Raw genomic sequence first — 25973 nt, forward strand, 5'->3', positions numbered from 1 at the left:
CTGTGTCAATGCTTTGCCAAGGAGCCTGTGACAAAAAGCCATGGGTTATGCTGGTACATTTTTGCAATCTGTAAAGGCAATACTGTGTAGTGATTGTGGAATGGTTCAGATCACGATGTGTAAATACACCAACCTTATCAAACTAGACCCTTTCCTCTGTCAACTCAACCTTTATTCTAATCCTCTGACAGACTTCTCTGGGGTGGAAACACCAGCTCACTACTAGATCAAGGCACCAGCTTCATTTGCTCAGCTCCATTTATGTTTGGCACACCTAAAGTTTGTGCTACAAAACTGCTGAACACACAAGTACTGCCCACACTGGTACAACAGCGAAGAGAACTAAATGGTTACCCATGGAAGCCACATCCTCTTCAACATTGACCCCACTGAGCCCAAAACAACTTCTGAATTCCCTTTTTGCTCTAACATCTCTTTCATGCTCACCTGCTGAACCTCATTCAGGATGGAGTATGCACTCTGGATCTGTCGCTTGCTCAGTTTTCCCAATGGCATCTTCTGCAAGTCAATCTGATAAAGACAGAAGTATTAAACCCAACTTTCACTACATTCAAACCACTGCAGCATCCCCTCTCTGGTTTCTAGAGAACTAATTTCTCCATGCTAATAGGATTGACCAACAAAGAATGGAAACATCTTAGACTCTGACGATTGAGGAATTATGTCAGAAGGACACACCATTGAGAGGACATCCTATAACCAAAGGAATACTGCAATAGGAAGCTAAGCACACATGCTAGGGCAACACAGAAATAGGATATTAATTATCTGGCATGAAGTTTAATATTAACCTGGTGTCAGATGCATTTCTCAATCCATTAAGTAACCATATACTTAAGGCTGGCAAAGAAGCAAACTGAATTAAGTAATTCTTGTTCATAAGCTCATCTGTGTCTAGGTACAATCCAGACACCCTGTTCCAACTTTACCCTACAATTATCAAGGGTCAAATGCAAAGATGCTAGGAGGTGCTTCACATTCATAAAAAATGAGCCAAAACCCCTCAACTAAGTTAAAAACAATGTCTTGCTTTTATCCACTGATTTCCTTTAATGTTGGTTTTCTTTGTGTATTGATGGATCTTGGGAGAGTACTGGAATTTAATTTAAGGTACTACCAAATGTTGGGCAAGCCATCTGAAAGCTTTCAGGTAAGCTGCAGAAAATGGTACAAAGCCTATTCTGAAAGGTAGACACTCCAAATAATGATACAGAGGGCAAAGAACAGCTGCTTAAATGTCAAGTCTTAGGCAGGATAACTAGAGCTGGCTGAAGAAAACTGAAATTTGTTATTTAGAATTAGTTCAAATGACTGCATTAAAACAAACAGCAGGATTTCTGCACACCAGTAAAACAGTGCAAGGAGAGACATATCATGCTACCAAACCATTCTCTGAAAGCTTGCCAGAAGGATGGGTCAAGAAGTATGGAGAAAAGAAGAATGGATGAAAATAAGAATTTTAATAGAACAAATGAGAAATACAACCAAAACAACCCCAAGTCCACCCTGTGCAGAAGAGGATCTGGACTCTGACAAGACACCTCCATTAGTTTATGTACTAACTGGCAGCATTTCTCTAGTGTGAGGTGTATCTCATTTGCTACCTAAAATCCATGGTACTCCAGCCCCAAAATGTGGATCCCTGCTTAGAAAAAAGGAGTGTCACCTGTGTCACATGACCAGCACACTGGTTATCTGTGTTACTACTTTAAGAGCATTCAGCAAACAGCAGTCACTATGCAGATGTGACTGGGAAAAACCACAAACTAACAAAACCACAGAATGATTACTGCTCCCAGGACTGACAGACAATTCTCTCATAGGCTTGTTAAACTGAAGACACTGATAGACAAAAAATGCACCTGTGTTTTAAGAACTGCATGTACCACAACTAAGTTACAGCTTCCAGGGCTTGGCAAATTCCAGTCAGACTCTTGCCTTTATTTTAAGACAGATCTAAAACTCACACTTGGCTTTTGGGAAGTATGAAGCACTCTGGATTTACTAAGAACTTGCTTCTGTTTGTGCAAGCATGATGGTAGGTTAGGGAGAAACATGAATGTGTGCAGTCACCTCAAATTCCACCATTGCTTTCTTCATGCTCTCCACATCAAAGATCATCTTAATAAGATCCTGGATTGGCTTAGCGAGTTTTGATTTTGTCCCAGCACCTACTGTCAATTTCCTGACAGCTTCTTCATCCTGGAAGGTAAAAATAGTATCAGAATTAGCAAAATCACAAAGGATTAAAAAGTAACAGGCTGGCTGCCATGGCAACAACTCAAAACCAATTTAGTGTGTGCATACTATGACTAGCCTGAAGTTCATGGGGAGCGTGGGACACTGCTCTGACATTCTGGAACAAAATGGTCTTAAAAAAACACCTATTCAGTAATTTGGCAGATACTATTTCAAGAGATGGCACTGTAAAAAATAAGCAGAAAGTAGAATTAAGGGACTAGGAACTCTCTTTGCATTGCTGCTTCACTTCAAGCAAGTATTAATTACTTTTTCTGCAAGCTTTCTGCTGCATAGAGACTTGCACATGAAAAAATGACTGTTTACTTTGCTGCTTTTATGACAAAACAGATGTAATAACTAGTTTCACCAAGTTTTTGTAATAAAAACTGCCACAGATGTGTACAGGAATCATCAATTAGCCATAATACCATCTCAATGCCTTCATGGGGACAGCTTCACACGAATAAATCATCAGCCAAATGCTTTCAGTAACACTGTACATGACACTGAGACAGACACTTTGCCACTGCAATATTCAGATTTCCAGATTTAAAGCCAAGTTTTGAGTGCTTTGCACTGAAAGATGACATCCATTAATTTGGCCAGGGAAAAACACAATGTCTTGAAAATACGTGCTCTGGCAATTTTACAGCATTCAACTATTTAGTCTGAAAATAGTTCAGGTAACAGGTATGTCCTTAAATAAACACACAAACCCCAACTGGAAAGAAGGAAGAGAGTCCTTATTTATCTTAGCTGTCTAAAAAGCCAAATCTTACTGGCAGTGAATAATTTCTTTCTCAGCCTGCTCAGTATGTGCACTAAGTGGAATACTGCACTGGAGTAGCTACAGCATTTGGAGGATTTTGGAGGCAGAAGACAGATGAAAAGCATCTATTTTAAATATTAAAAAATCGAGTTTTCAGAAAGGATGTATGTGAACTGATTGCTGGATTAAGTGCAAATTAATATCCCTAAAGTTACAGAGTAAACAGGAACAAGCATTCAAGGGATTTGATAACAGAAAACTCTTTAGTTTCCCAACAGTCTATTTTAATGGATGCTACTCCTTGATCTATAGCTTTCCCCTGTAGCAGAGAGAAGATGCAACAGCTGCATTTTAATTCCCCTGGTTTGTGAAGTGCAAGAGATCCAAGGGCAAGCACAGAACAGAACAGTGACACAGGGAACCTCAGCAAGGCTCCACCTGGGACAGGGGCATTTCAGGGTTACCTGTCCATAATCTATTTCCAGTGGGTAGAACTTCTTGGGATATTTAGTGAAGTTCTTAGAATGCCAAGAATTGCCAGTTTTCTCTTCATACAAATTCAGGAAGTGTTCAATGGCATCTTCTTTTGATGGCATCTGCTCCAGCTTGTTACTGCCAATGACAGTGCCCACACGGCCCCAGGATCGGAACACCCAGTACCTGGAGAAATGGAATGGGACAGAAGAACAGCCATCAGCCACCCCAGTGCTATTTGCATACCAGTAACTTTATGGAACAACCCCTCCATCACAGAGTGTGAAAAAAATTTCTACAATTTTTTCATTGAGAGGAATCACTGTATGTCCAAGAACTGGTATAAAAAAATGCCCAGTGTTAACACACCAGAACCACAACTCTGAGGATAAATGGGTGAACAGCAGGAAAAGAGAGGCTAACACCTCTTCAATCTTCATGTTTTGCAAATACAAATCTTCAGACTATTGGGGTCATATATTTGAAAAACAAAGACAAAGCACCTTTAAGCCCCAGGCCCCAGAGTTCAGTATTTTAGAGAAACCAGAAGTAAATCAAATATTTGTTTGCACTGCTGACAGCACCTTGGGTGAGCTTCTGTAGTATTTATGGGGATACAATCAATCAGCCCTTCCAATATGTCAGGTATGAAATGCAGGCACTGAAAGCCCTCCACGTACTGAATCACAGACTTGATACAACCTCACACAAATGAGGCAGGAACCAAGCTTATTAAAAACATGGTAAAGTGCAATAAATCTGGAGCTGAACCACAGTCCTTGCTACCCTGGGTTTCTGTGTCACTTCTGTGTTTGGCAGGGGCAGTTTTATTTTAAAGAACCTTCTCAATCTCTTCATCTAACCAGCAATGCAACCACTGAACAGCTCTGCCATGCACCCAGTGAGACTGGAAAGCTAAACACACAATCAGCTCCTGACTATTTCATGCATTTTGTTATACTTCAGGGCACACAGTTCAGGCTAACACTGTGGTAGAACAGACAGAATCTGGTTTAGTTTCTCAAGGTGACAGCTCTGCAATTAGAACACAAAATTAAGTTAGAGAATATGGGGGGGGGAGGAACCCACCTGAAATTTTGTCAACACCCACAAGGAATGTCTCCATGCAGAGCAGAGATTTCTCTATAGGTGGCTTGTTTGGTAGGTTTGGAGGAGTTCTTTTAGTTTTGGTTTGGTTTTTTTTCCATTTGTGTTGTAGTGGTTTTTTTTCCTTCAAGTAACTACACCAATCTGTTATCTCCCCAAAGACATTTTACTCACACTTGGCTTTTGGAGTGTCAAAAATCCAGAATTTATTAGAAAAAAAGTGAATGGAAGTATTTAAAGGGAAAACTAAACTCACCTGTTCTCTCTGTCATCCTCTAGCAGCTGGAGCTTATAATAGGAATTTGTTCCTTTCACAATATCTACTAGTCCCAGGGTTGCACTGAAAATTTTCCCACCTTTTTCAAAGACATGAGCAGAATCCTCCAAACCTGCAGAGAAGAAAAAATTGGAACACAGAGGAGGAGGTTACTGTTTTAGCTCTCCTTCCTGCATTTGCACTCATCCAAATGTTTCCTGCAGCAGTGTGATTTAACAGAAATACTTCAAAAACCAGTGACCACACAGCTCATTCAAAACCACTTGGAGCATAATGAATTAATTAATGAATTGTGAGCTTACACCTTTAGATAAACTTTAGATAAATCCAGGATTGGAACACGCAGTATCTGGAGAAACTAGAGTTAGTATCTAGTTAGTATTCTAACTAGAGGAACAAAAACCTGTAACCTTTGATAGAGGATGATCTAAAATCCAGGATCTAATACTGTGTGAGCAGCTGAAGGAATCCTCAGGAGAAATGCAGCTCTGCAGGTGTCACATTTGCAAATGGACTGAAAACCAAAGGCTGGCCTTGGATGCAGAACAAATTGTCAGAACATCCATGCACCACAGGTTTGGAGAGTAGCATCAGTAGATGCTTATGTCAAACCTGTGTCCTCTGCTGGCTGGGCTTTTACTCACTCCACTGACAGGAGATCCTAAAGCTGAACAAGGTGCATGCCTTAGTTTAAGCGGTCCTTCTGAAGAAAGCTGTGCTAGAAAATCCTGGAATATTCAGCCTTGGATGTCAATCAATATGCTTCCTCAGATAGCAATGTTAAAGGTTTAAAAATTCATGCTCCTTCATGGAATCCTCATCCTTTCAGAGAAAAACCCTTTTGCAAACCATCAGCCATTCTGAAGACTGTGGGTGGTGCAGGCACAGGCACTGTTATCACTCACCAGAATCAGGATCTACTGCTGCTCCACCCTTCACTGTTAACTTCATTTTCTTTTCAGACTTGCTAGGTCCTGCAGTGAAAGACAGGTAATTTTTTTCTTAGGTGAGCAACACAGTCTCACTTGAATCAACCTTAAAATTCTCAATTTGCATAATTATCACCCTAAGGTGAAGCAGATTCCCAGTGTATGAGCACACCAACTTCAGTGGCTTTTTTTTTTAACCTTAGCTCTAGCAGCCAAATCACAACTAAATGAGAAATTGCATTTCCCCAGATTCTATCTATTTTTTTTTTTCTCCTGGCCCCAAGGGGCGGACCATGTCATTTTTTTACCTGCACTGAAGATAAACACAACCACAAATGTGGAAGTGGGATTTAAAAACCTCACAGGGCATGGGGAGTGTTTGGATTCCCTGGGGATGCTACTGTGGTGAGACAGTCTGGCAATAACACACACAACTGTATGACAAAAACCTCCACTTAGAGGACACAAAAAACAGATTCTGAAGAGAACTGAGCAAATGTGATGGTTTTGTTCACCATCCAGGGCTAATAATGGCATTGGTGAGCAATGCCATCAGTATTTTTACACTGCTACAAAAATATTATGTTCTAAATCAAGTAGCATAGAGACTCAGTGCTCTGGGCCTCAGTATTTTCTCACTTGCCAACACTCCCTGAGTAGTGTCTATCATTTTGCTGTCCTAGGAGTTGCAAAACTAACCCAAACTGCAGTGAAGCTGATGTTTTATGAGGAAGAGACTGGATTGATGGTAGGGAGTCAGGGCAGACTGAAGTGGGGGAAACAAGAGCCAGCTCAGAAGACAGTTTCATGTTTCCTTAAAGCTAGTCTTGCCCTGAGGACCATTATATAAACTAATCATGTGAAAAAAAAGGCAGAAAATTCAAGGAAAGGGTAAGGACAGACCGTACCCAGGTTTGCTTTGTGCATGCCCAGTACTGAACAGGCTGTGGAGAAACAACCTCTTTGTTCCTCACCTTGTTCTTCTTTGACCTTCCCAGCACTCTTGGTACTTGGGGGCTTGCTGCTCTTCCCATCCACAGCCATTTCCTCGTGCTCCATTTTCACCTCTGCACCCCAGGGTGAAAGGGCATGGAGAGCCACGAGCTCCTGGAAGTCCTTGCTGGAAGATTTCACATCCTGAAGAAACACCTCGGACACAACACGGACTTTGGCCTCCTTCACTTCTTCCATCTTCTTGCTCATTTTCTCCACATCCTCTGCAGAGGCAGGATAGGAAGGAGTGAAAAAAATGCATCCATGAGGTTTTGGACCACAGCCTCTCCCTCTGGCCATGATTCAGGGCTGTGTAACACTTTGTGAAAACACAATTCCACTATGTTTTGGATTCACCATGTTCTTTGGAGAGCCAAGCTCCTCCTTGGTTCAAAGATACAGCTTGGGCTAGAGCAGGAACACTCCTGTTCTACCTGGCTGGTCCAGTTCTCCCTTTCCCAGATCTCAGCTGGAGCTGGACTTTCTGATGGATGGGAGCAGATCTCCCACCTCAGCAGTCAGTTTGCACAGCTCCAAGACAGAGCAAGAGCAGACTCTAAGCTGCCAGCAGAGCAAACCAGTGCCCTCAGGCACCCACAGTCAGCTCTGGGGATTCTCCAAGGCAAGCATGGACACAGCCCTCAGCACCCCTCATCCCAACAAAGGTGGCTTGCACACCACCATGCTCTGCACACAAACCCCAGCTGCCACTGACCCACGAGAGCCTTAAGGCTCAGCCTGCCAGGTTACCTTGCTGGGTAAGCAAAACTCAAACAGCACACAGCACACATCTGCCTACTTTTCCAAGCACACTCAGGCCATGTGTGCACACAAAACACTCCCCCTAATCCAAACACTGATCCCCAGACAGCTCTGAGGACAAGTGTCCTGTGTAATCTGCTCAGCTCTGTTACCACTGCTGCCAGGAACCACAGCATGGCTGCTCACTCTGGGTGCTGATGCACAGGGTGGCCTTGTTAGCTGTTGTGGTCATCTTTCCTCCCAGGTCCTCCACAATGCTTTTCACCTCCTCCTTGTTCTTAGACAGCTTCCCAACAACCAGGATCTTCATGCTGGTCAGTGGTTTGTCTAAAGGTTTGGAAATGACACGTTAGCCACAGGCACAGGGACAAACAGCAAGCACAAAGTGACAGCATCCCCCCCGCTCTGCACAATCAGCTCAGCTGGCAGGGAGAGGAGGGGCCAAGCAGGTCTGACCTGTGCTAAGCAAGCAGGAGGCAGTTCCCCTTCCCAGGGGAAAGGGAACAAAGCTCAGCAGCTGCCAACAAACAGAAGGGATGGAAGACAGGGAAATGGTATGAAGGCATATTTGCCCTTTTCTTGGTTTGTTTTGTTAAATAAAAAGAACCAGCCTTCTTTCAGCACTGTGCTACCAGGGACTGTGCTCTGCTTCCCGTTTCTTTTGATGCCTAGATAGCATGGGAGAAATTCACTGTCACATGAAAGCTCCTGCCTTTTCAAAAGGAAATCTTTTTTTGAGGGGCTGCAGAGAGAATTCTCTCTCAAGCAACGCTGTTCCAGTCTTGATCTTAGAGAGAGTACAAGGTTCTACCATGCAAACCCCATGAGAAGGCAGGAGCAAACTGGTAACCATTGTGTTAACACTGCAACTCAGGCTGGTCCAGGACATGGCAAGTGCCTAAGAGCATATTTGCACTGCTATAAGATAAATGCTATCAACTCTAATTGACCAGCTGAGAGTTGTGCTTCCTCTCCTCCTCTGAACTCAGATCAGTTTGGTTGTTAGCAAACAAAGCAACCTGGCTTTAAATCTGGCCAACCTTTTGAGTTTACCTTCAGGGGACACTGGGGCTGGAATCAATTTGCTAATCAGAAACAAGACCTGGGTTACTTTGTCTTCATTGCTAAAATAACATGATCTGGCTGAAAGTTAACTGTGCAGAATTACTCAAATCTTTTTAACCAAGTTACAATAATGCCCTGCACCCCAAATTATGGCCAGAACTAGAAGTCAGCATAGTACTTAACAGACAGGCTTTATCACCAAAGCATGCAACTCATTCCAGCAACCTACAAGGAGTTCCTTAAGTCCAACCTTTTGCCAGCTGGAGACAGCACATCTATTTTGCATAAGGGGAGTCAGTGATCAGTAAAGTCAAATCTCAGAGGATGACTTAGAAACAAAACAAATCCCTGAAAAACCCTCTTGCCCTCAAAGCCTACACTTATGTGGAATATCTGGCATTATGAACATCCCTGGATGGTCCCTAAGAAACCAAGTGAGGTGGCACCTTGAAGCAGGTCTCCCCTGAGACCCAATGTGCAGCATCAGCCTTTACATTGCTGATTCACTGCAAACACATCATTTCCTCACAACCAAGAAACACTCAAAATCATCTGTGAGTGAACAACAGAACCTCAAGCCCATGACCCCAGAGAACCAGGGCCTACCTGAGCTGGGAAGATGAAGCACATGAGACACTTTGTTTATCAGGAGAGCTCTACCTGCTGGAGAGCAGGAGAACAGTGGGACTGTTCAGGGTGGCATGTTTATCTGGCTGGGGGTCATCCTGAGCTCCACCAAGCCATGCCCAGCCAGACATTTACCTCTGGGTGCAGACACAGTCTCTGACAAAGGAGCAGATGCAGAGGGAGGAGGTGCTGAGTTCACAGATGCAGCATCTGGAGGGAACACCCTGTCCTGCTTCTTACACTTAAATTTCTTCAGGTAAGGAATTTCCCGGAACTCCTGTGGGATGGAAGAATAAACAATTTAAAACCAACAATATTATTATAAGATTTAAAGGATAAATTGAATGCTAGCCAGGTGTTGGCATTTATTGCACATCCTGGAAATTATTTTGATTCACACTAAGGTGGACAAAACCCCACTTTACTGACTAAGAAAACAAAGCTGGAAAAGGGTAAATGATGAGTTTCAAATCAAATCAACAACGACTCTTTCAATTTAATGTTACTGGAAAAAATATGATTTATTTATGCATTAGCTGCCTGCTCCTGGAGGGATGTGGCTGTGACAGGCTTTGCCTGCTGTCACAGCTGCTCAGTGCTGCAGCACACTCTGCTCTCTGGCATCCTGCACTGACTGCTGCTTGTTCAATCAGCTCAGAAATGTGCTTCAGAACATCAAATATGCAGTGAACACTCACCTTTGGGATTACCCAGTCCTTCCTGTTGGGAGTCTGTGTTTTAGCCACACACTTGGTCCAGGCAGTGATGTCCCCTGAACAGTAATAGGCGTCACTCTTGAACACAAACTGCCCCTTGCACTGCTCGCAGGGCAGCAGAGCTCCAAAGGCCATCCCATCTGCCACTCGGTCCAGGATCTACAGCACCAGAGAACACAGAGCAGGTCATGGCAGGAGGAGGCTGGAGGCACACACACACACACTGTGGCACCCTGGGCTGCACAAGAACACAGCTGCCAGGCTGCTGGCACAGACACTTCCAGCAGACACTTCCAGCATGTCACACACACTCTGAACATAAACCAAGGCTCTCAGCTGCACTGATGGATGTTTGATGCCTCAGAGGCATGGCACAAGGCTCCTCCTGCTCACACCCCTGTGGAGATTCTCAGTTCAAAGAGAATTCTCCCAGGCTTTAGACCTGGGAAACTTAGAGAGGAAGAATGAAAACAATGATCTCGCTTTCTGTTCGTGTTGTTTATAGATGTGTGCTATTCATGGTTCACCAGTGGGGTGAAAGGTTTTTACTTGGAGACCAATCAGGTTTCACCTTAGCAATCCTGGCTATAAAAGGATGCCACCTCCTAATGAAGTATCTTTTTCACTTTCTGAACCATGGAGTCATTTCATCCGTCCCTGACTCAACAGTGCCACCCCCCTGGCTCAGCCTTTCCTCTCCAGGAATGGGGAGGTGATTCTCCCCCTCTGCTCTGCTCTCAAGAGACCCCACCTGAAGAGCTGCATTCAGATCTGGGGCTCCCACCAGAGCAAGGACACAGACCTGCAGAAGTGAGGCCAAAGAAGGGCCACAAAAATGACCAGAGGGTTTGAGCATCTCTCCTGTGAAGACAAGCTGGGACATGGGATTGTGCAGCCTGGAGAAAAGGTCTCAAGGTCTCCTTGTAAGACCTTCCAGAACCCAAACAGGATCTACAAGAGACCAGTGAGGCACTTTGCAAGGCCATGTAGTGACAGGATAATGGCTTTAAACTGAAAGAAGATATGTTTAGATTGGATATTAGGAATAAATCCTTCACTCTGAGGATGGTGAGGCACTGGAACAGGTCGTTCAGAGGAGCTGTGGATTCTCCATCCTTAGTAGTGTTCAAGACTGGGTTGGATGGGGCTTTGAGCAACCTGATCGAGGGGGGTTGGAAAGAGATCTTTAGAGTCCCAATGTCACCATCATATTTTCTGAAAAATCCTCTTTGCCCAGGATTCTTCTCCAGGAAAGAGAAGCCTCTGAGAAAAAGGAAAACAATTCTTATCTCATTTGCTTCTCCTGTGTTTTCCTGCTTTGGAATGTGGTTGGACATTGTTTATCCAACATGTGAATTGTTTTGACTTAATGACCAATCAGGGTCAGGCTGTGTCAGACTCTGAGGAGAGTCATTAGTTTTTAATTATTATCTTTTAGCCTTCTGTAAGTATCCTTTCTCTATTCTTTAGTATAGTTTAGTATAGCATTCTTTAATACAATATCATAAAATAATAAATTAGCCTTCTGAGAACATGGAGTCAGGTTCATCTTTCCTCCCCACGATGGGGGACTCCAAAAATACCACATCCCTTCCAATCCAACCCATTCTACAATCCTGTGGTTCAGGAGAACACACCTACTACACAGCACCTGACCAGGCTGCCATGCCAGAACAGCCAGGGAGAAGACAAGCTACTGCATCTGAGCACATGAGGAGGTAGGTGGGGATGTAGGCTCAGACAAGTCCAGGTTTTCCTGCCTAAGAGTATTCCATGACCATTTTGAGTCTAGACACTTCCCACATGCCAGCCCACACTCCTCACAAAGAGTCTTGATAAATACAAATACTTGAAGCAGTATGTGGCTCTGAAAGAGAGCAGACTTTCACAAATGACATAGACCAAAACTGACTGGTTTTAGAAAAGAAACTGGGGAAGAATTTGTACAATTTTTGCTTCATCATGCATAATTTAACAGTTGAGGGAGGCCATGTGAAGTGCCTTAACTAACCTGCTCATGAAGAGCCAGCACCAAAAATAAAAACCCACAGACCGCTTTGAGCATAGCAGAATAAAGGCACCACACCAGGACTAAGATGCTGAATTCAGCATCACTCACCACCACACCACCCTTCACAAGCAAGTGTGACAGCAATACCAGAGTCCTGGGACAGAAGGACTGGGCTTTGCACCAAATTTCTGTCTTGAGTGTTATGTTTGGAACATTCTTCAGACTTGTGGACCTTGCAGCAATATTGGGTCAGGTCAGCTTCACCAATTCCAAGACCCTGCACACACACAGAGCAACTACAACCAAACTCACAGCATTCTCCCCTGAGGGGACCTCCTGCTTGTTGGCAATCAGCAGCTCCTTCAGGTCATTGGTGGAGCAGACCTTCCTCAGCTCATCCTTGATGCCCCAGATCAGCTCTGTCTGCTCCTGTGGACAAAACCCAGCAGCTTAGAAAGCAATCCATTGCCAGTAGCCAAGAACACTCCTCAAACTGCAGCATGTGCACAAGGCTTTAGCAAGTCTTACACACAGATTGTGAGTTAAGAGCTCCAAGAACCAGTAACTTCACCAAAAGGGAAAGTCACACCTTCTACCAAACAGCTAAAACAGACCCTTAAAGTCACATCCTCCAAATGTCAGTGCCCTTACTTAGAAAGCTCTCAACACTCTTTACAAATTTCACCTACCTAGCTGACACTGAGAACAGGGGGATGTACTGCATTTGAGCCTTCTATTAAAAAATAAAACATCAGAAATGCTGATTGCCACTGTTCTTTCTTCAAGGTAACTAAGCATTAGAGGAATTTCTCCCAGATCAGACACCTGCAGCAGTGTGGAGAAGCATGCATATTCTTTTGGGCTCTTCTACAGAACTTGAAAGGGTTGGGAAGCACAGAAGCATCCTAAAATATCTCAAATAGTTTCTGAATGTTATCTACAGTCAGAAATGTAGTCTGCCCTGGAAGAAGTGTTTTACTGGGTTAAGTGGTGTAATTTTCAGTGTTAATGATCATGCTTAATGAAATGCTGTTAAAAAAAGTGAACCCAAACTTAACCCTGATCCACAAAGTGCCTCCTTTGTCCTAAACAACTGCACTGCAGCAGCAAAAGCTTAAAAATAATTTTTTTAAAAAATAATGGTGCTGCCACACAACAATAAAAAAAAAACTTTTGCACAAAACCAGAGCCAGCGTTTTTCTACAGCTCCATTAAGACCTCAGTTAGAGCAAAGACAGATTGTTAGGTTTTTTTTTCCTTGGGAACTTTTAATAAATAAAATATTCCTGAAGCTCTACTGGGGATTCTTCCCACAATATTCTAAAAGGTGACAGGTAAAAGCTGTGATCTATCACAATTTGTACCCACGAACTGAACACATCTTCCCAGAGGGTGAAAAAGATTTGATTTTCAGTAATCTAGTTGCACACTTTATAGCTGTTGAATTTTTACAGTGAGCTATTTATTGTTTTCCAAGCTTTTCTGCAATAGTGCTCAGGCTCCAAGCTCCAGCCACCACAGCCAGATGATACAAGAAGGAGCCCAGAACCAGCCTCCCAGAAAAAAGGCATTTAACCTAATCTCTTTAAATCCAATAAGCCCAAGTCCTAGAGAACATCCTTCCTGTCTTAGGAGAGAAAGGGGCAGGGTGAATTCCCTTCAGCAAAGCCTCAGTGACAGGGCAGCTCCTGTGCCAGGGCACAAGGATGGTCTGTGCTGCCACTGCTCTCTGGGAACAAGGTACTGCCTTCTCTAGAGGCTCTTCAGTGTCACTGCACTCTTCCAACAAAGCAGTTCTTAGGTTGTGAGCAGCCAAAACTCACCTTCAGCTGTTTCTGCTGCTTTGATTCTTTCTCTTTTTCTTTTTTCTGCTTCTTTTTTGCAGTCACGTTCCCATCTACCTCTTCTCCTTTTCTCTTTCTAATAGGGAAAACCAAAACAAAACCACACACACATGAAAGGCAGTTGTTGAAATGGCTGTCCAGCAGTTACCAGAGCTCAGATTACTGACTGCCAGTATCTGCAGAGGCTTGAATATCCTCAAGCTTTGGCAGGCAAACCCATTTTTCAAATTCCTCAGTGCTAGATTATAGACCTGCACTTGGCTCTGCAATGTGAGCTGCCTCAATCAGGTCAGGAACACTTAGAGGTTTTCCATGGGGTAACTGTGTGGTGTGGGAGAAGAGCACGTGAAAAGCTGCAACATTCTCAGGCATATTCATCTATATTCATCTCATCTATTCATTTATACACCAAAGGCATACCTGAGGATCACTGAACAGCTCTCCAAATTTGGGGAGGTGTAGCAATGCAAGTTAAAAGACCACAGTGTCTTTCAGCTGAATCAACAGCTTGACCAGCTTAAGCAGTCTATACTGAAATAAAGGAGAGCAAACACAGTAACTTTAATGAGTTAAGACACTGGGAAACTAGGAAGTATTTCCCTAGTTGGGTATTTCCCACTCTCTAGGAGTATTTCCCTAGGTGGGTATTTCCCACCTTGTTTCTCTTCAGACTGGAATTAAGTCAGGCCTCTGAAACCAAACAGGTGCAAGTTTCTGGAAAATTTCAGTGCAAGCATTGCAGCACAAGTTTCAGGTGCAAGCATTGGAAAATGCTTCCAGGCTCACAGTGCTTTTGTGATGAACTGTTGGGAGATGCATCTGTGGAAATTTATTGCTATTTGCTATTTAGAGCTGAAGAGAGAAGTTACAGAAAACACTGCTCAAGAAAGACTAGAAATCCAAATGAAAACTGGGGGATTTTGGCAGGCTTCAGAGTGACAAGGGACCTCAGAAGAAGATCATTTATGTTTCCAGAGTCATGTCATCCCCTTCATCTGCCCGGGTGTGTGTTCTCCTTGTGAGGATGCCAGGGGAAATTCTATCCCAGCTGAGATAGGACAGGCCTGCAACTCGAGGCAGAGCACAAACACAGCCTGGGTCACACATTCCATTTTGACAGAGATGCTTTCTGTTACAAAACATCAGCCAGTTCTCTTTTTAAGAAAGCCTCTCTCAGCTTTGTAAGCTGTGGCTGAGAGTTGAGCCATGAAGTTGACATTTCTGATTGCTCTCCTACTCACAATTTTAAACAGTTCTCTTTCTAGGACCTTGCTCCCACTAAGACTGCCAGGAGGTACTCTCCTCCCAGACTCCTGCATGAGACCTGTAGTTCCAGTAACTTCCCTGGCCCTAAAACTGTGCTGAGTGCTCACTTTATTTGCAGTGGCCACAACAGCCCAGCATCAGCACCTCTGACCAAACCACAGCTCAGAGCACTTTGAGAACTGCTCTGGCAGAAGATCTCATCCTCCAGCTGTGCCCCTGCCAGCTGCCATCAGTGGGCAGGGGCTCTGCTCTGCATCTCCCTGCCTCCTGGTGGGGGGAAACAGCCACACTGTGCTGCCAGCCACTGCTTGAGAAAAACTTCACCCTGTGTTCTGAATCGGGCAAGCAGCAACCAGTGTGGCAGGACAGGCTCCAGCACACACACAGCAGTGCCTCACAAAGTCCCCAGGCCAAGCAAGTCCTCTCTCCTCCTTGGCTGCAGCCCCTGCTGGGAGCAAGACCAGAGCATCCACCGAACCCTGTCAAGAGGACAATGACTTCCCTAAGTTTTAACAGAGTCAGGGGTACACAACAGAATCTGTGAAAAACCTACCAGCCTGAGTGCAAAGAGTGCAGCACCTTCCCCAACCAGGGATTAATGATGTCAGTGCTTAGGAGGGGTGCCCTGCCCTGGGTATCTGCAGTGCCAGCTGACAGCCAGGCTGCCTCCAGCAAGCTGGCACTCACTCCCACAGTGTAACTTGTCTCCAAAAGAAGCCAATCCAGCACAGCAGCCCCTGGAAGGTGATCACTCTGCTGAGAGACCTGTGACCCTAGGGAATGCAGCCAAATTCCAGCAGCAACTCACTCTTTTGGCAGCTTCTCCTCACAGTCAAGGGGACAGCAGTTGCTGTACAGAGTGGTTACAGTACCTGCTCCAGCCACTGAACAAACCATGGAGTGGGAGGGATCATCCCAACTGCAGGGAGGCACAAAGCTATGGATCACCATCTTCTCTTTTGTGCCCAAGGCTACAGCAAACACCAATCACTTTATACAGCCTGGAGAAGGGAATGGCAAAGCTGACTTTATCTTGCAGCTTTCCAAAGCAGCACATTTTAAAACAATCTGTAAACTACACCCTCACTGACACAAGAACACACACACACACAAGGATCTTCCTTCCTGGGGTCACAAAACCATGTGTTGCCCACAGCAGTGGGGTGCCACTGTGTACACCCTTTCTCTAGGCCTCCATCTCTGACAGCTACAGCCCAACAGCTTGCCTGGAAGGACTGGCATTTCCCAGGCAATGCCAATCACTTCTCACCTTCATGGAGGCCACATAAGATTTATTCCAGCTTCAGAGGAGATGAAGAGGGAAGTGAGCTGTCCCACTGTGGCCTGGCCCTTCCTGACCATCCACACTATTTTTCACATTTGCTTCTTCCCCTTCCTACAGTGAGAAGGTGGAAAGGACAGTCACAACAGCCCTGGATAAAGCAAGCAGCCCAGCAGGGAGGAACAAGAACTCCTTTTTTCACCTCCTCTCTGTAAAGCACAGCCAGACTGTTGGTGACCTGAGCACTTAGCATTTGCCTCAGGTCACCCCTGCAGCTAATCCAGTGCTGCATGACATCTCCAGAGTGACACTTTACTCCTGACCTGGGCAGCAATTCCATCTGAACAAGTGAGGCAGAAAATACAGGAAGTATTACAGCTCAGAGCAGGAGGACAAAACACACACTGCCAAAGGAATACTGTCAGAAGGAGCTCACAAGCTGCTACTGCATTTCCTACACCAGCATACAGGCACTCCTTCCACAGAGAAGCTGCAGGCAAGGACACAAGATCCTCCTTTCCCAGGTCTGCAAAGTGTTAGTGCTCAGGCAGGACAGCCCATAGCCCAAGGGAGGGCTGCATGGCTCACCCAGAGCTGGCTGAGGAAAGGAGCCAGGATCCTTGCTGTAAATCCTCCCATATTTGGTCTTCACAAAGAAAGGATTTTCCAACTTATTCTGGGTAGCCCTGCTCCACACCTCACCTCTCCCATCTGAAAAAGGCACATCTCAATGCCACTTTTACACAAAGGGCTGACAGGGCAGTCCCCAGGTCTGAGATTCTCCTCAAAGTATGGGCTGGACATGCAGCAGCAGCACCTGAATTTGGATGTGGCACATCTGAATTGCACAGGCTTCTGAGTCAAGATACAATTCTAATGCAGCATATTTAGAAATACCTTTAAAGATAATTTTGAGAATCTCACTTGCAACAGACCCTTTAATATAATTTCTGCAAGAGGCTGTAATTTCTGTTGGTAATTTCTGTTATCTGATTGAATGCACAAGGTGAATTATCCCAGGTAACTCCATCTCATTCAGGTTTCTGGAGTGTTCTTCCTTTGACTTCTCCATAACTCCTCCTGTGCTTTCTTGGCAGCAAAACCACCAGACAGTTAGCACACCCCCCTCCTCCACTCATGCTGTTTATTTACATTCTCACCCATTCTGTTTATTTGACAGGCAAGGATTTTCCCAACTGACCCTTACCACCCTTGGCTCAAGCACAGCCCAAAGAGCCAAAGGTAGTGGAGCACAAGAGCCAGCCAGCAACTTCAAGGCTGAGGAGTTTGTTCAGGAAGTGCTTAGAAAGCAGGAAAGATGAGACATCCTGCTGCTTCTCTGGCATGAGCTCCTGGTTCACATTACCCTCCATCACCAGTGCAAGCTTTTTTCCACTGCAATTCTAGGCTTTTATTTACACAGTGACTTGGCAAACTACTGTGTGGCCTTTCTTTACAAAGCCTTCATATTTTGCACAGCATCCCAGAAGTAGCCCAGAAAAGCAGAGTCAGGGCAGACAAGAGAAGCACTTACACAGTCAAATCTCTAGAGCTTTGCTGAGGACATGGGAGAAAACTACAAATAACCCTCAAATAACCCTATTAAACTCACTGTTCTAGGACAAAGCAGAACTCACATCTCAGCACAAAAAGCAAAGGACTACTTGAAAACCTGCAAGTGCATTAAAACACTGCACTTCTGCTTACACTCAGCAATGCACACAGAGGTGAAATCCCTGCATGGAAAGACAGCAGGCTGCCCAACAGATGCACACATCTCCTCTTGGCCTCTGCCAGTTCAGCTGAGCTAGGTGAAGAGAACAGAACCTGACAGGGCTCTGGCCAAAGCCCCCATCCTGGGGTGCTGCAGGACTCTCCCCACAGCACCCACACCACTGCCAAATGCTTCTGGAGCTGTGGCTTGCCAAGGAACTGCACACCACACACATCAGCTGCATACCTGAAGGACCAATACTGACAGAGACATGGCCATAGCTTCTCAGAACAGACATCAGCCTCACTGGACATTTTCATGGCAAATATTTGCAAAAGCAAAGTTGAATTCAGTCTAAAATGCACACAGAGAAGCCCAATGTTTTCCAATGACAAGATCTTCCTTATTTGCAGGATCCAAAAATACCTCACGTTCCTTCCTTCAAGGGGACAATACAACACTGGTTTCTGTTATGAAGCACGACTCCAGGCAAAGTCATTTCAAGAACAAGTAACAAAAGCCTTCATTAGAAAAAGAAAGATCCACAAAGCTAGCAAGTCACCTGGAAACACTTCTCTGTCAGTACAAGTTCTGTCAAGAGCCTCCACTGAAAATCTCAATGCAAGGCAATGAAATTTCAGACATACTATAAAAGATTCAGCAAACAAAAGCATCCAAGTGTAAGCACTACATGGCCAATAAACACCATTATCAGATTCAGTGCCTGTCACAGTTCAGCAGCTCATAGATAAAAGATGTCAAATCAATTCTCTAACAAGTGGTTTGAGCAGAGAAACCATTGCTGATAACAGTATCACACAAGGAGACACAGAGCCCAGTATCCATTTGTACTGCAAGCATGATTTTATGGTTGAAAGCCCTGAATCAGCCCTCCAAGTCACAGCTGCAGGTCTCTGCATTGCCTCAAGGCAGTCACAGGAGGCAACTGGACTGCAGGTTCCCAGGGACAGGGAATGTCTGTTGTCACCTGCCTGAGGTCACAGGAAGGACCAAACCTTCCTAAGACCAATATTCTTGTAACAGAGCCAACAACATCTCTCAACATTCATCATGGATGTACTTAAAGGCAACGGCTCCTCCAAACACAATTTCCTACACTAACCACCTACCCTTCACTCTTGGTAGCTGGGAGCTGCTTCTTGAGAGTTTCTTTATCTTCAGCTTTCAAGATGCTGAAGCCCAGGAGCTGGGTGGCCCCGTAGGCCGGGAGGAAGCCCAGCTCTGCCCGGCGGCTCACAAAGCAGTCGGGGTGGTACCAGTTATCAATCATTCCCAGCTGGGGCTTCTCAGGATGCACCATCTTCTTGGAAATCCTGATCTGGCCCTGAGGGAGATGAAAGTAACACAAGAGCAATTGTTAGGCAGCTCTGGAAGGTGCAGGATGTTAACAAGTTACCAACATGGTTCTTCCTAAAAAACTGTAAAGCAGAAACAGTTCCTCCATCAAAGTCTGTAACTTTTGTTCAAACCCTTTCACTACAGTTCCTCCACCATTTTCATGTACTCTTGCTAGGTTGAAAAAGTCACCTTTTAAGGCAGTTTTCTGTTCAAAATCCACTCAAACTGGGTCATCCTGTTGTCTTTATTCCAACTTTCAGTAAGCTTACCATGTAAAACTCACGTGAACAAACCTCATAAAGGCACATCTCAAAATTAACTTTATGCCCCTATCACTCAAACACCAATGCTAATATGATCTTATCCTGTTTTACTACAAATTGCCTTTTAGATGTCCAACAAATAGATGGTTTGCAGTGCAGCAACAAGCAGGAAAAGCTGCAGTTAGTGGTGGCTCTCTTGCCACCGAAATGTTGGTGAGCAGCATTCCCAGCCTGCTCCAAGACCCAAGTGAAAGGAGGGATCACCAGGCTGGAAGCTCAGGCTACCATGCCTGAGGGATGCCTTTACTGTCAGCTGTCCAGGACACAGCTGCTGCTCAGACTTAGAAATGCAGCTCTGCAAGTGCTTTCCATGTGCAGGACAGACAGGAAGCAATTATAAAAGCCACTGTTTGAATTAAAACTGGTGGGAGAAAAGATGAGATGGAGAACTTTTTTACCTTTTCTATTTTCTGCTCACAGCCTTTGCAAGTACTTCTGTTAGACTTGGCATATTCTGCAGCAAAGTCATTTAGGCTCTTCTCAGCCTTACCACCTCCTTCCTGCTCCCCTCCTTTTCCTGGAGAACAAAGAAAATTCAGAATTCAGCTTTAACATGCATTCCCTTATTTTCTTATTCTCTGTCCCAGATTGTTAGCAGTCTGCATTAATAAACCTCCTGGATCCCAGCCACTCATTTGTCCAGAATTTGAACAGAAACCAAGACAAGCAGTCCATGCTCAAAAGCACCAAAGAGCCACCATAACCATGCACTGAACTGAAGGTACCACTAAGAAAACAGTACAACAGCACTGTTAACATTAAAGAGCTGAAAATTAAATACACCAACCATGAAAACAAGAAGTGTTTTTCAATATATCTGCCAAGTGATTTGGGTTTTTCTCCTCACTGATTTAACAGGCTGGATGATACTGTCAGCATCCTTGCCCTGGAGAGTGGAGACATCTCAGCAATTCTTCTGACATGGGCATCAAATCACCATAATAACAGCACAACAACAGACAGCACAGCTCCAGATGAACCTCCAAACACCAGGAGGCTTCTGCCTACCTCCTCCAGGGCCTCCAGTTTCAATGGCTTTCTTGATTTTCTCCTGATCTTCCCACCGAAGCTCGGGGAAGCCGTCAATGTCTGTGTGGGACACAATTCGAGCCCGCTTCCAGAAGCAGCTGTAGTGGTGCCAGTGAGGGACTTTGCCATCAAACATGGGTGACTGGCAAAAAAAAGCACATTAGGCCAAGATGAAACAATTCAAGCAGAATCAAGGGGAAAAACAAAACAAAGCCCAAAATAAAAAGGAGTATTTGGGTAAACACACGCAATTTCTTCTTTTTATTTTTCTTTAAATCAAGAGATGGATACTATTTAGGACAAAGTCTAAGAAGAAAATCTAATAAGACAGACAAGCTGCTGGAGAGATGTTCCCAAAGGAGATAGACATGCAAGGAGCATTTAGCTAGCTTAACCAGTTCACCACCCTGCTGCTCAGCCCATCTGTTTTACTGAAAGAAAAAAAAAGTCACAACCTCAGCATGGCTGCACCAGCCCCTGTGAGACTGTGCAGCAGTCTGACCTCACTCCACCATCCCTTTGAGAGCCACTTCTCAAGTAAACAGTCTGTATAGTGGAGAACTCATGGCAGGCACAAGATAAGAAGGGCAGCTCCAAGGATTGTGGCCTGAGTGGCCTGCAGGAGGTAGGGACAAAATTCAATGGGAACACCCAGAGCCCAATAAAAGTTCTTCATCAGAAGTTGACAGCAGGCCACAAAGATGATCAGAGGGTTGAAGAACCTCTCCTGTGAAGACAGGATGAGAGAGTTTGGGGTGTTCAGCCTGCAGAAGGCTCCAGGGCTATCTTATAGCACTTTCCAATACCTGAAGTGGGCCTACAAGAAAGCTGGAGAGGGAGTTGTCACAAGGGCTTGTAGTGATAGGGTGGTGAGGCACTGGCACAGGTTGCCCAGAGAAGCTGTGGCTGCCCCATCCGTGGGAGTGTTCAAGGCCAGGTTGGATGGGGCTCGGAATATCCTGATCTAGTGGGTGGCATCCCTGCCCACTGCAGGGAGTTGGAACTGGATCATCTTCAGGGCCCCTTTCAAACCAAACTGTTCCATGATCCTGTGATCAGGACAGAAGCATCAGCCAAGTCCTTCCTGAAGGGCAGCTCCAGAGTGCCCTGCCCCACACCAAGCACTTGTTTTGCAAGCACCCCACTTATTTAAAACTCAGACATGGTGGGTACCATCCTGGCATCGCTCCAGTTACCCACCAGGCAAAATAACCTTACAGTGGTTTGGCTCCAAATAACACACACAAACAGCTGCTGTACTAATAATACTCAGTGCTGTGTAATTATAATTACAGATGATACAGAACTAACGACCTAGGAAAGCCTTCCATGTGTCACTCACTAACAGGAGGGAGATCTCCAAGCCAAAACCAACAGCAGAGCTTTGTGCATGAGCAGGAAGGAAAAGGAAAGGGCTTCAAAGACCACAGCATAGAACCAGATCTGAGAGCCCAAACTACAGCAAACCATCCACCCAAACTGTAAGAGGACATTTCTATTTCTAGATGGGCCCTTCCCACAAGCCAGGATTGCATACCCAGCATCACAGCAGCCACCCTGCAGTTGCTCTCAATGTGTATGTAAGTCACATGCAATTTTGGCACTGCAATCTGGACTCTGGGCTTGTGTCTAGAGTTGTGCAGGAGGACTCGAGGCTGTTCCCAACACAAAAGCTTTGAGGGCACAAGACACTGGGGAGTACAAAAGAGAGCAGAGCTGGCTCAGTCTTAAAGACAACCATACAAGCAGCGAGTAATCTCCTCAACATGGAGTTTCAGACTCTTCTCCATGTGGAAAATGAAACCTCTAGGCAAGCTGGGCCTTGTTTACACAACTTCTCCCAGCTCACCTATCTCTAGGCCATAGTTTCCTAAACAAACTAAGGAAAAAAGAGACCGATTCACTTTCATAGTGCAGGTTCAGATAACAGAAACCACTCAGTTCCAGCTGGAAGCAAAAGACAAAGCTGTGCTGGTCCTGCAGGGCCTGGGTGCTTGCCCTGTGCCAAGCACCCAGAATCCCACTGTCATTCAGAGCCCTTCACTTGAGGAACCAAACCAAAAGGGAGGTTACAGCAGACACAACTACGGCCTTGGTCTGTATCTGCCTTTAATTTTTTCAGCACAGTTGGCAGAAGAGCTCGATGCACTGACGCTGGCACAGAGGCTGCTCTGCAGGGCATTTCCCCAGGAAAAAGCAAGGGACCTGTGTGCTCTGGTGAAATTCAGGCCTTTACAGCAGGATGCTCAGCAGCAGGGTGTGCTCTGCTGGTACAAAAACTAGCAGAGGGCAGAGGAAAGAGCGAGCAAATTCAAGAGGTTGTGGGGAAAATAAATAAAAATACAAGTGTTTGGTGTAAGACCGGCAGTTTTGGGGAGATGTCTGGCAATGAAAGGCAGCGGCTCTGTGAGGAATGTCACGGTCCCCAGGAGCTCGCTCTATAAAGCAAACCCCAGCGAAGCAGAACACAACTCCTGCCCCCCGGACTGATGAAGGGCAGCCCACCCTGCATCAGCCTCAGCTGCTGGGCAAGACAGGAAGGGGTAACAAACGTGAGGAAGCCGAGGAGCAGCAGCCGGAGCAGGGGAGGAGGAGCAGCTCCAGCGGGCGGCCGAGGGCAGCGGGAGGGGAGACAAAAGGACAGGCAGCGGGAACACGTGCGAGCAAGCGCTGCAGCTCGGCACCGCATGGCCCCGCACCTTCCCCGGGGGGAGGAGGCTCTGGGCAACAAAGGCACAGGCAGGTATTTCCCCTCCGGGACAGCAGCTTTGCCTCCGACCCCGGCAACCCCGCCAAGCAGCCTGGGCGAGGGGGGACCGGGCCCTTCCTCCCCACCCCATACCAGCGGAGCTTCCTCTCCCAGGGGCACAAGCGAGCTACAAATAACGCAATGTGGAGCTACGTCCTCCAGACCCGGCTGCTCGGGACCCACAGCATCCACCCACCCATCCATCCCCCCATCCATCCGCAAGGCTTTGCGCTGCCACGTCCTTGCTCGCCTTCCGCAGACACACACACGTAAGCCTTTGCTTACCTTCCACAGCAACACCCCCAAACTCAGCCCGCCCCCAGCACGCTGCAGGCGCTCCCTCCCTCTGTCCTGCTGCAGCCAGGGGGGACAGAGCCCCCCTCCCGGGACAGCGGCGTGCGCTCCCTGCGGAGCGGCGATTCCCTCCGCATCCTCCCGCAGCAGGCAGGGATGCCGGCTCCGCGCACAGCTCCCAACCCCCAACACAGGACGGGGCTCTTCCCTTCCTTCCAAAAGTGAGCCGAGCAGTCTCTTCCCCAAAAGGCAAAGAACAGCGTGAGGCCGGCGGGGCGCACACCGTGCCTTCGCCCTTCGCGGCCCGCTCGCCAACTGCGGTTCAGCCGCTTCAGCTGCCGTGTGCCGGCCAGCTCAGAGGGACCACCGGGGCCCGGCCGCTCCTCTCATCTCATCCGGGGCTGCCCCAGCCCTCTCACCGCTTTCCGGCCGCAGTTCCTCAGCCTCGCATGCAAAGCGCGCACCGAGCGGGGATTCCCCGGCCCGGCCCGGCCACCGAGCGCTGCGAGCGGCAGCCGCTTCCCGGGGCACGGAGAAGCCGAGCCGCGGAGCTCGCCTCGCCCCCCCCCCGACGGCAACAAAGCACCTCTGTACGGGCCCACGGGCCGCCCCCAGGCCCCGCACGGTGAACTTTGCACGGCTTGGGCTCCAGCCGCCCCTGCAGCCCGGGGGAGCGGGAAAAGCGGCTCCCCCCGCCCGGGAGCGCTGCGGGTAGAGCTGGCCCGGGCACCGGCGCTGCTGCGGACACGGCAGCGAGCGAAGGCGCCTCTGTTAAAAATAGGCTGCGCTCGCCCCCGCAGCAGCGAAAGGTGCGGCCGAGCGGCTCCGGAGCATCGCGGCGGGCCGAGGGAGTGGAGCCCCGGGCTGGCCCCGCCGCCGGCGGTACCGAACGGAGCGGTCGGATCAGCCCGCCCCGCCCGCGGCGGCCCCGCCACGCGGTACCTGCACCATGAGCGCCAGGCGCAGCGAGTCCTTGGCGATGCTCTCGCCGCACTTCTTGCAGGAGGCGCGGCCGCTCTTGGCATACTCGGCCCGGTACAGCTTCTCCGCCGGCTCCGCCATCGCCGCCGCTCCCGCGCCCGCCGCCGCCGCCCCGCCCCGCGCAGCGCGCCCGCCGCCACCCCGCCCGCGGCAGCGCCAGCCGAGCGCCGAGCGCACACCCCCGCCTCACCAGCCGGGCGGATCTGCCGCTCTGGCATCGATTGCGCAGGCCTGGAGGTTCCTCCTGTGTATCAATGGGAGGCGGGCGCGGCGGCGCGGCTCGTGCTGCGCCCTGAGGGCCGCAGGTTCGGGTCCCGGTCCCGGATCCCTGTCTCACCCCAGGGACACCGAGCGGGCTCCCGCGTCTGGGGAGAACCTGGGTTCAGCAGCTCTCCCGCACACAAATACTGGCCTCGTGATGCCACCTCCAGGCAGGCATTCCGGTGGTGCTCCAGGACGAGGAGCGATGGCCGTAAACTCAACCACGAGAATTTCTAAACCACGAGAATTCCCACCCCGGCATGAGGAAGAATTTCTTCACGAGGGTGGCAGAGCCCTGGGAACGCTGCGCAGGGAGGTAGTGGGATCCCTTTCTGGAGACAGCTCAAACCCCCTCCCTGTGTCACCTGCCCCGGGTGACCCTGCCTGGGCATGGGCTGGACTGGTGATCTCCAAAGGTCCCTGCCAACCTTGAGAATTCTGTCACTGTGTGTCCTCTAGCCCCTGGGGATAACAGTGGGTCTGCTGACAAAATCAAAGAGCGACTTGATAAATTAAATCTGGGTTTTTATTTTTCCTACTCACAGTAGATAATTATCCTCCACTATCAGCAGAGGGCATTGGCTCTGCAGCTTCCCTGGAAAAAGGAAGAGGAGAGCACTGAAGTTACTGCGAACAAAACCCTTGCCAAGTATTTGTCATTAATTTCATAGAGATTCTGGAATGAAGGTTCAGCTAAGGCAGGATGTGCAGCCCCGGCTGGGCTTGAGGCAGCTCGCAGTGTCACTCGGAGGTGCACACCTGAGATGCTGACACACCTTCCGTCCTGTGCTGCCCTTCCCCAGGCTGTCACACCTGTGCTGTGCAGGCTCTGCCTTCACAGCGAGCCCTCACCAGCCTGGGACTATCGGGAGGACAGGA

At 47.3% G+C, this 25973-nt stretch overlaps 1 protein-coding gene across 1 annotated transcript in view; it reads right to left on the bottom strand.

The window, feature by feature from the left end:
* The window catches only part of PARP1 (poly(ADP-ribose) polymerase 1), a 31790-nt gene extending 6842 nt beyond the window's left edge, over positions 1 to 24948 (bottom strand). The window contains exons 1-15 of the mRNA XM_030235904.2: positions 24795 to 24948; positions 20789 to 20951; positions 20179 to 20297; positions 19229 to 19443; positions 13816 to 13912; positions 12305 to 12421; positions 9964 to 10140; positions 9401 to 9542; positions 7760 to 7900; positions 6793 to 7035; positions 5795 to 5863; positions 4869 to 5001; positions 3496 to 3691; positions 2095 to 2223; positions 448 to 531 (exon numbers count right to left, since the gene is read on the bottom strand). Coding sequence (XP_030091764.2) covers positions 448 to 531; positions 2095 to 2223; positions 3496 to 3691; positions 4869 to 5001; positions 5795 to 5863; positions 6793 to 7035; positions 7760 to 7900; positions 9401 to 9542; positions 9964 to 10140; positions 12305 to 12421; positions 13816 to 13912; positions 19229 to 19443; positions 20179 to 20297; positions 20789 to 20951; positions 24795 to 24914 — 2145 coding nt within the window. The 5' untranslated portion in view covers positions 24915 to 24948. The remainder of the gene's footprint in view (positions 1 to 447; positions 532 to 2094; positions 2224 to 3495; positions 3692 to 4868; positions 5002 to 5794; positions 5864 to 6792; positions 7036 to 7759; positions 7901 to 9400; positions 9543 to 9963; positions 10141 to 12304; positions 12422 to 13815; positions 13913 to 19228; positions 19444 to 20178; positions 20298 to 20788; positions 20952 to 24794) is intronic.
* Between the last annotated feature and the right edge of the window lie 1025 nt (positions 24949 to 25973).

Source organism: Serinus canaria, chromosome 3 (assembly GCF_022539315.1).
Source record: "Serinus canaria isolate serCan28SL12 chromosome 3, serCan2020, whole genome shotgun sequence".
NCBI lineage: Eukaryota > Metazoa > Chordata > Aves > Passeriformes > Fringillidae > Serinus > Serinus canaria.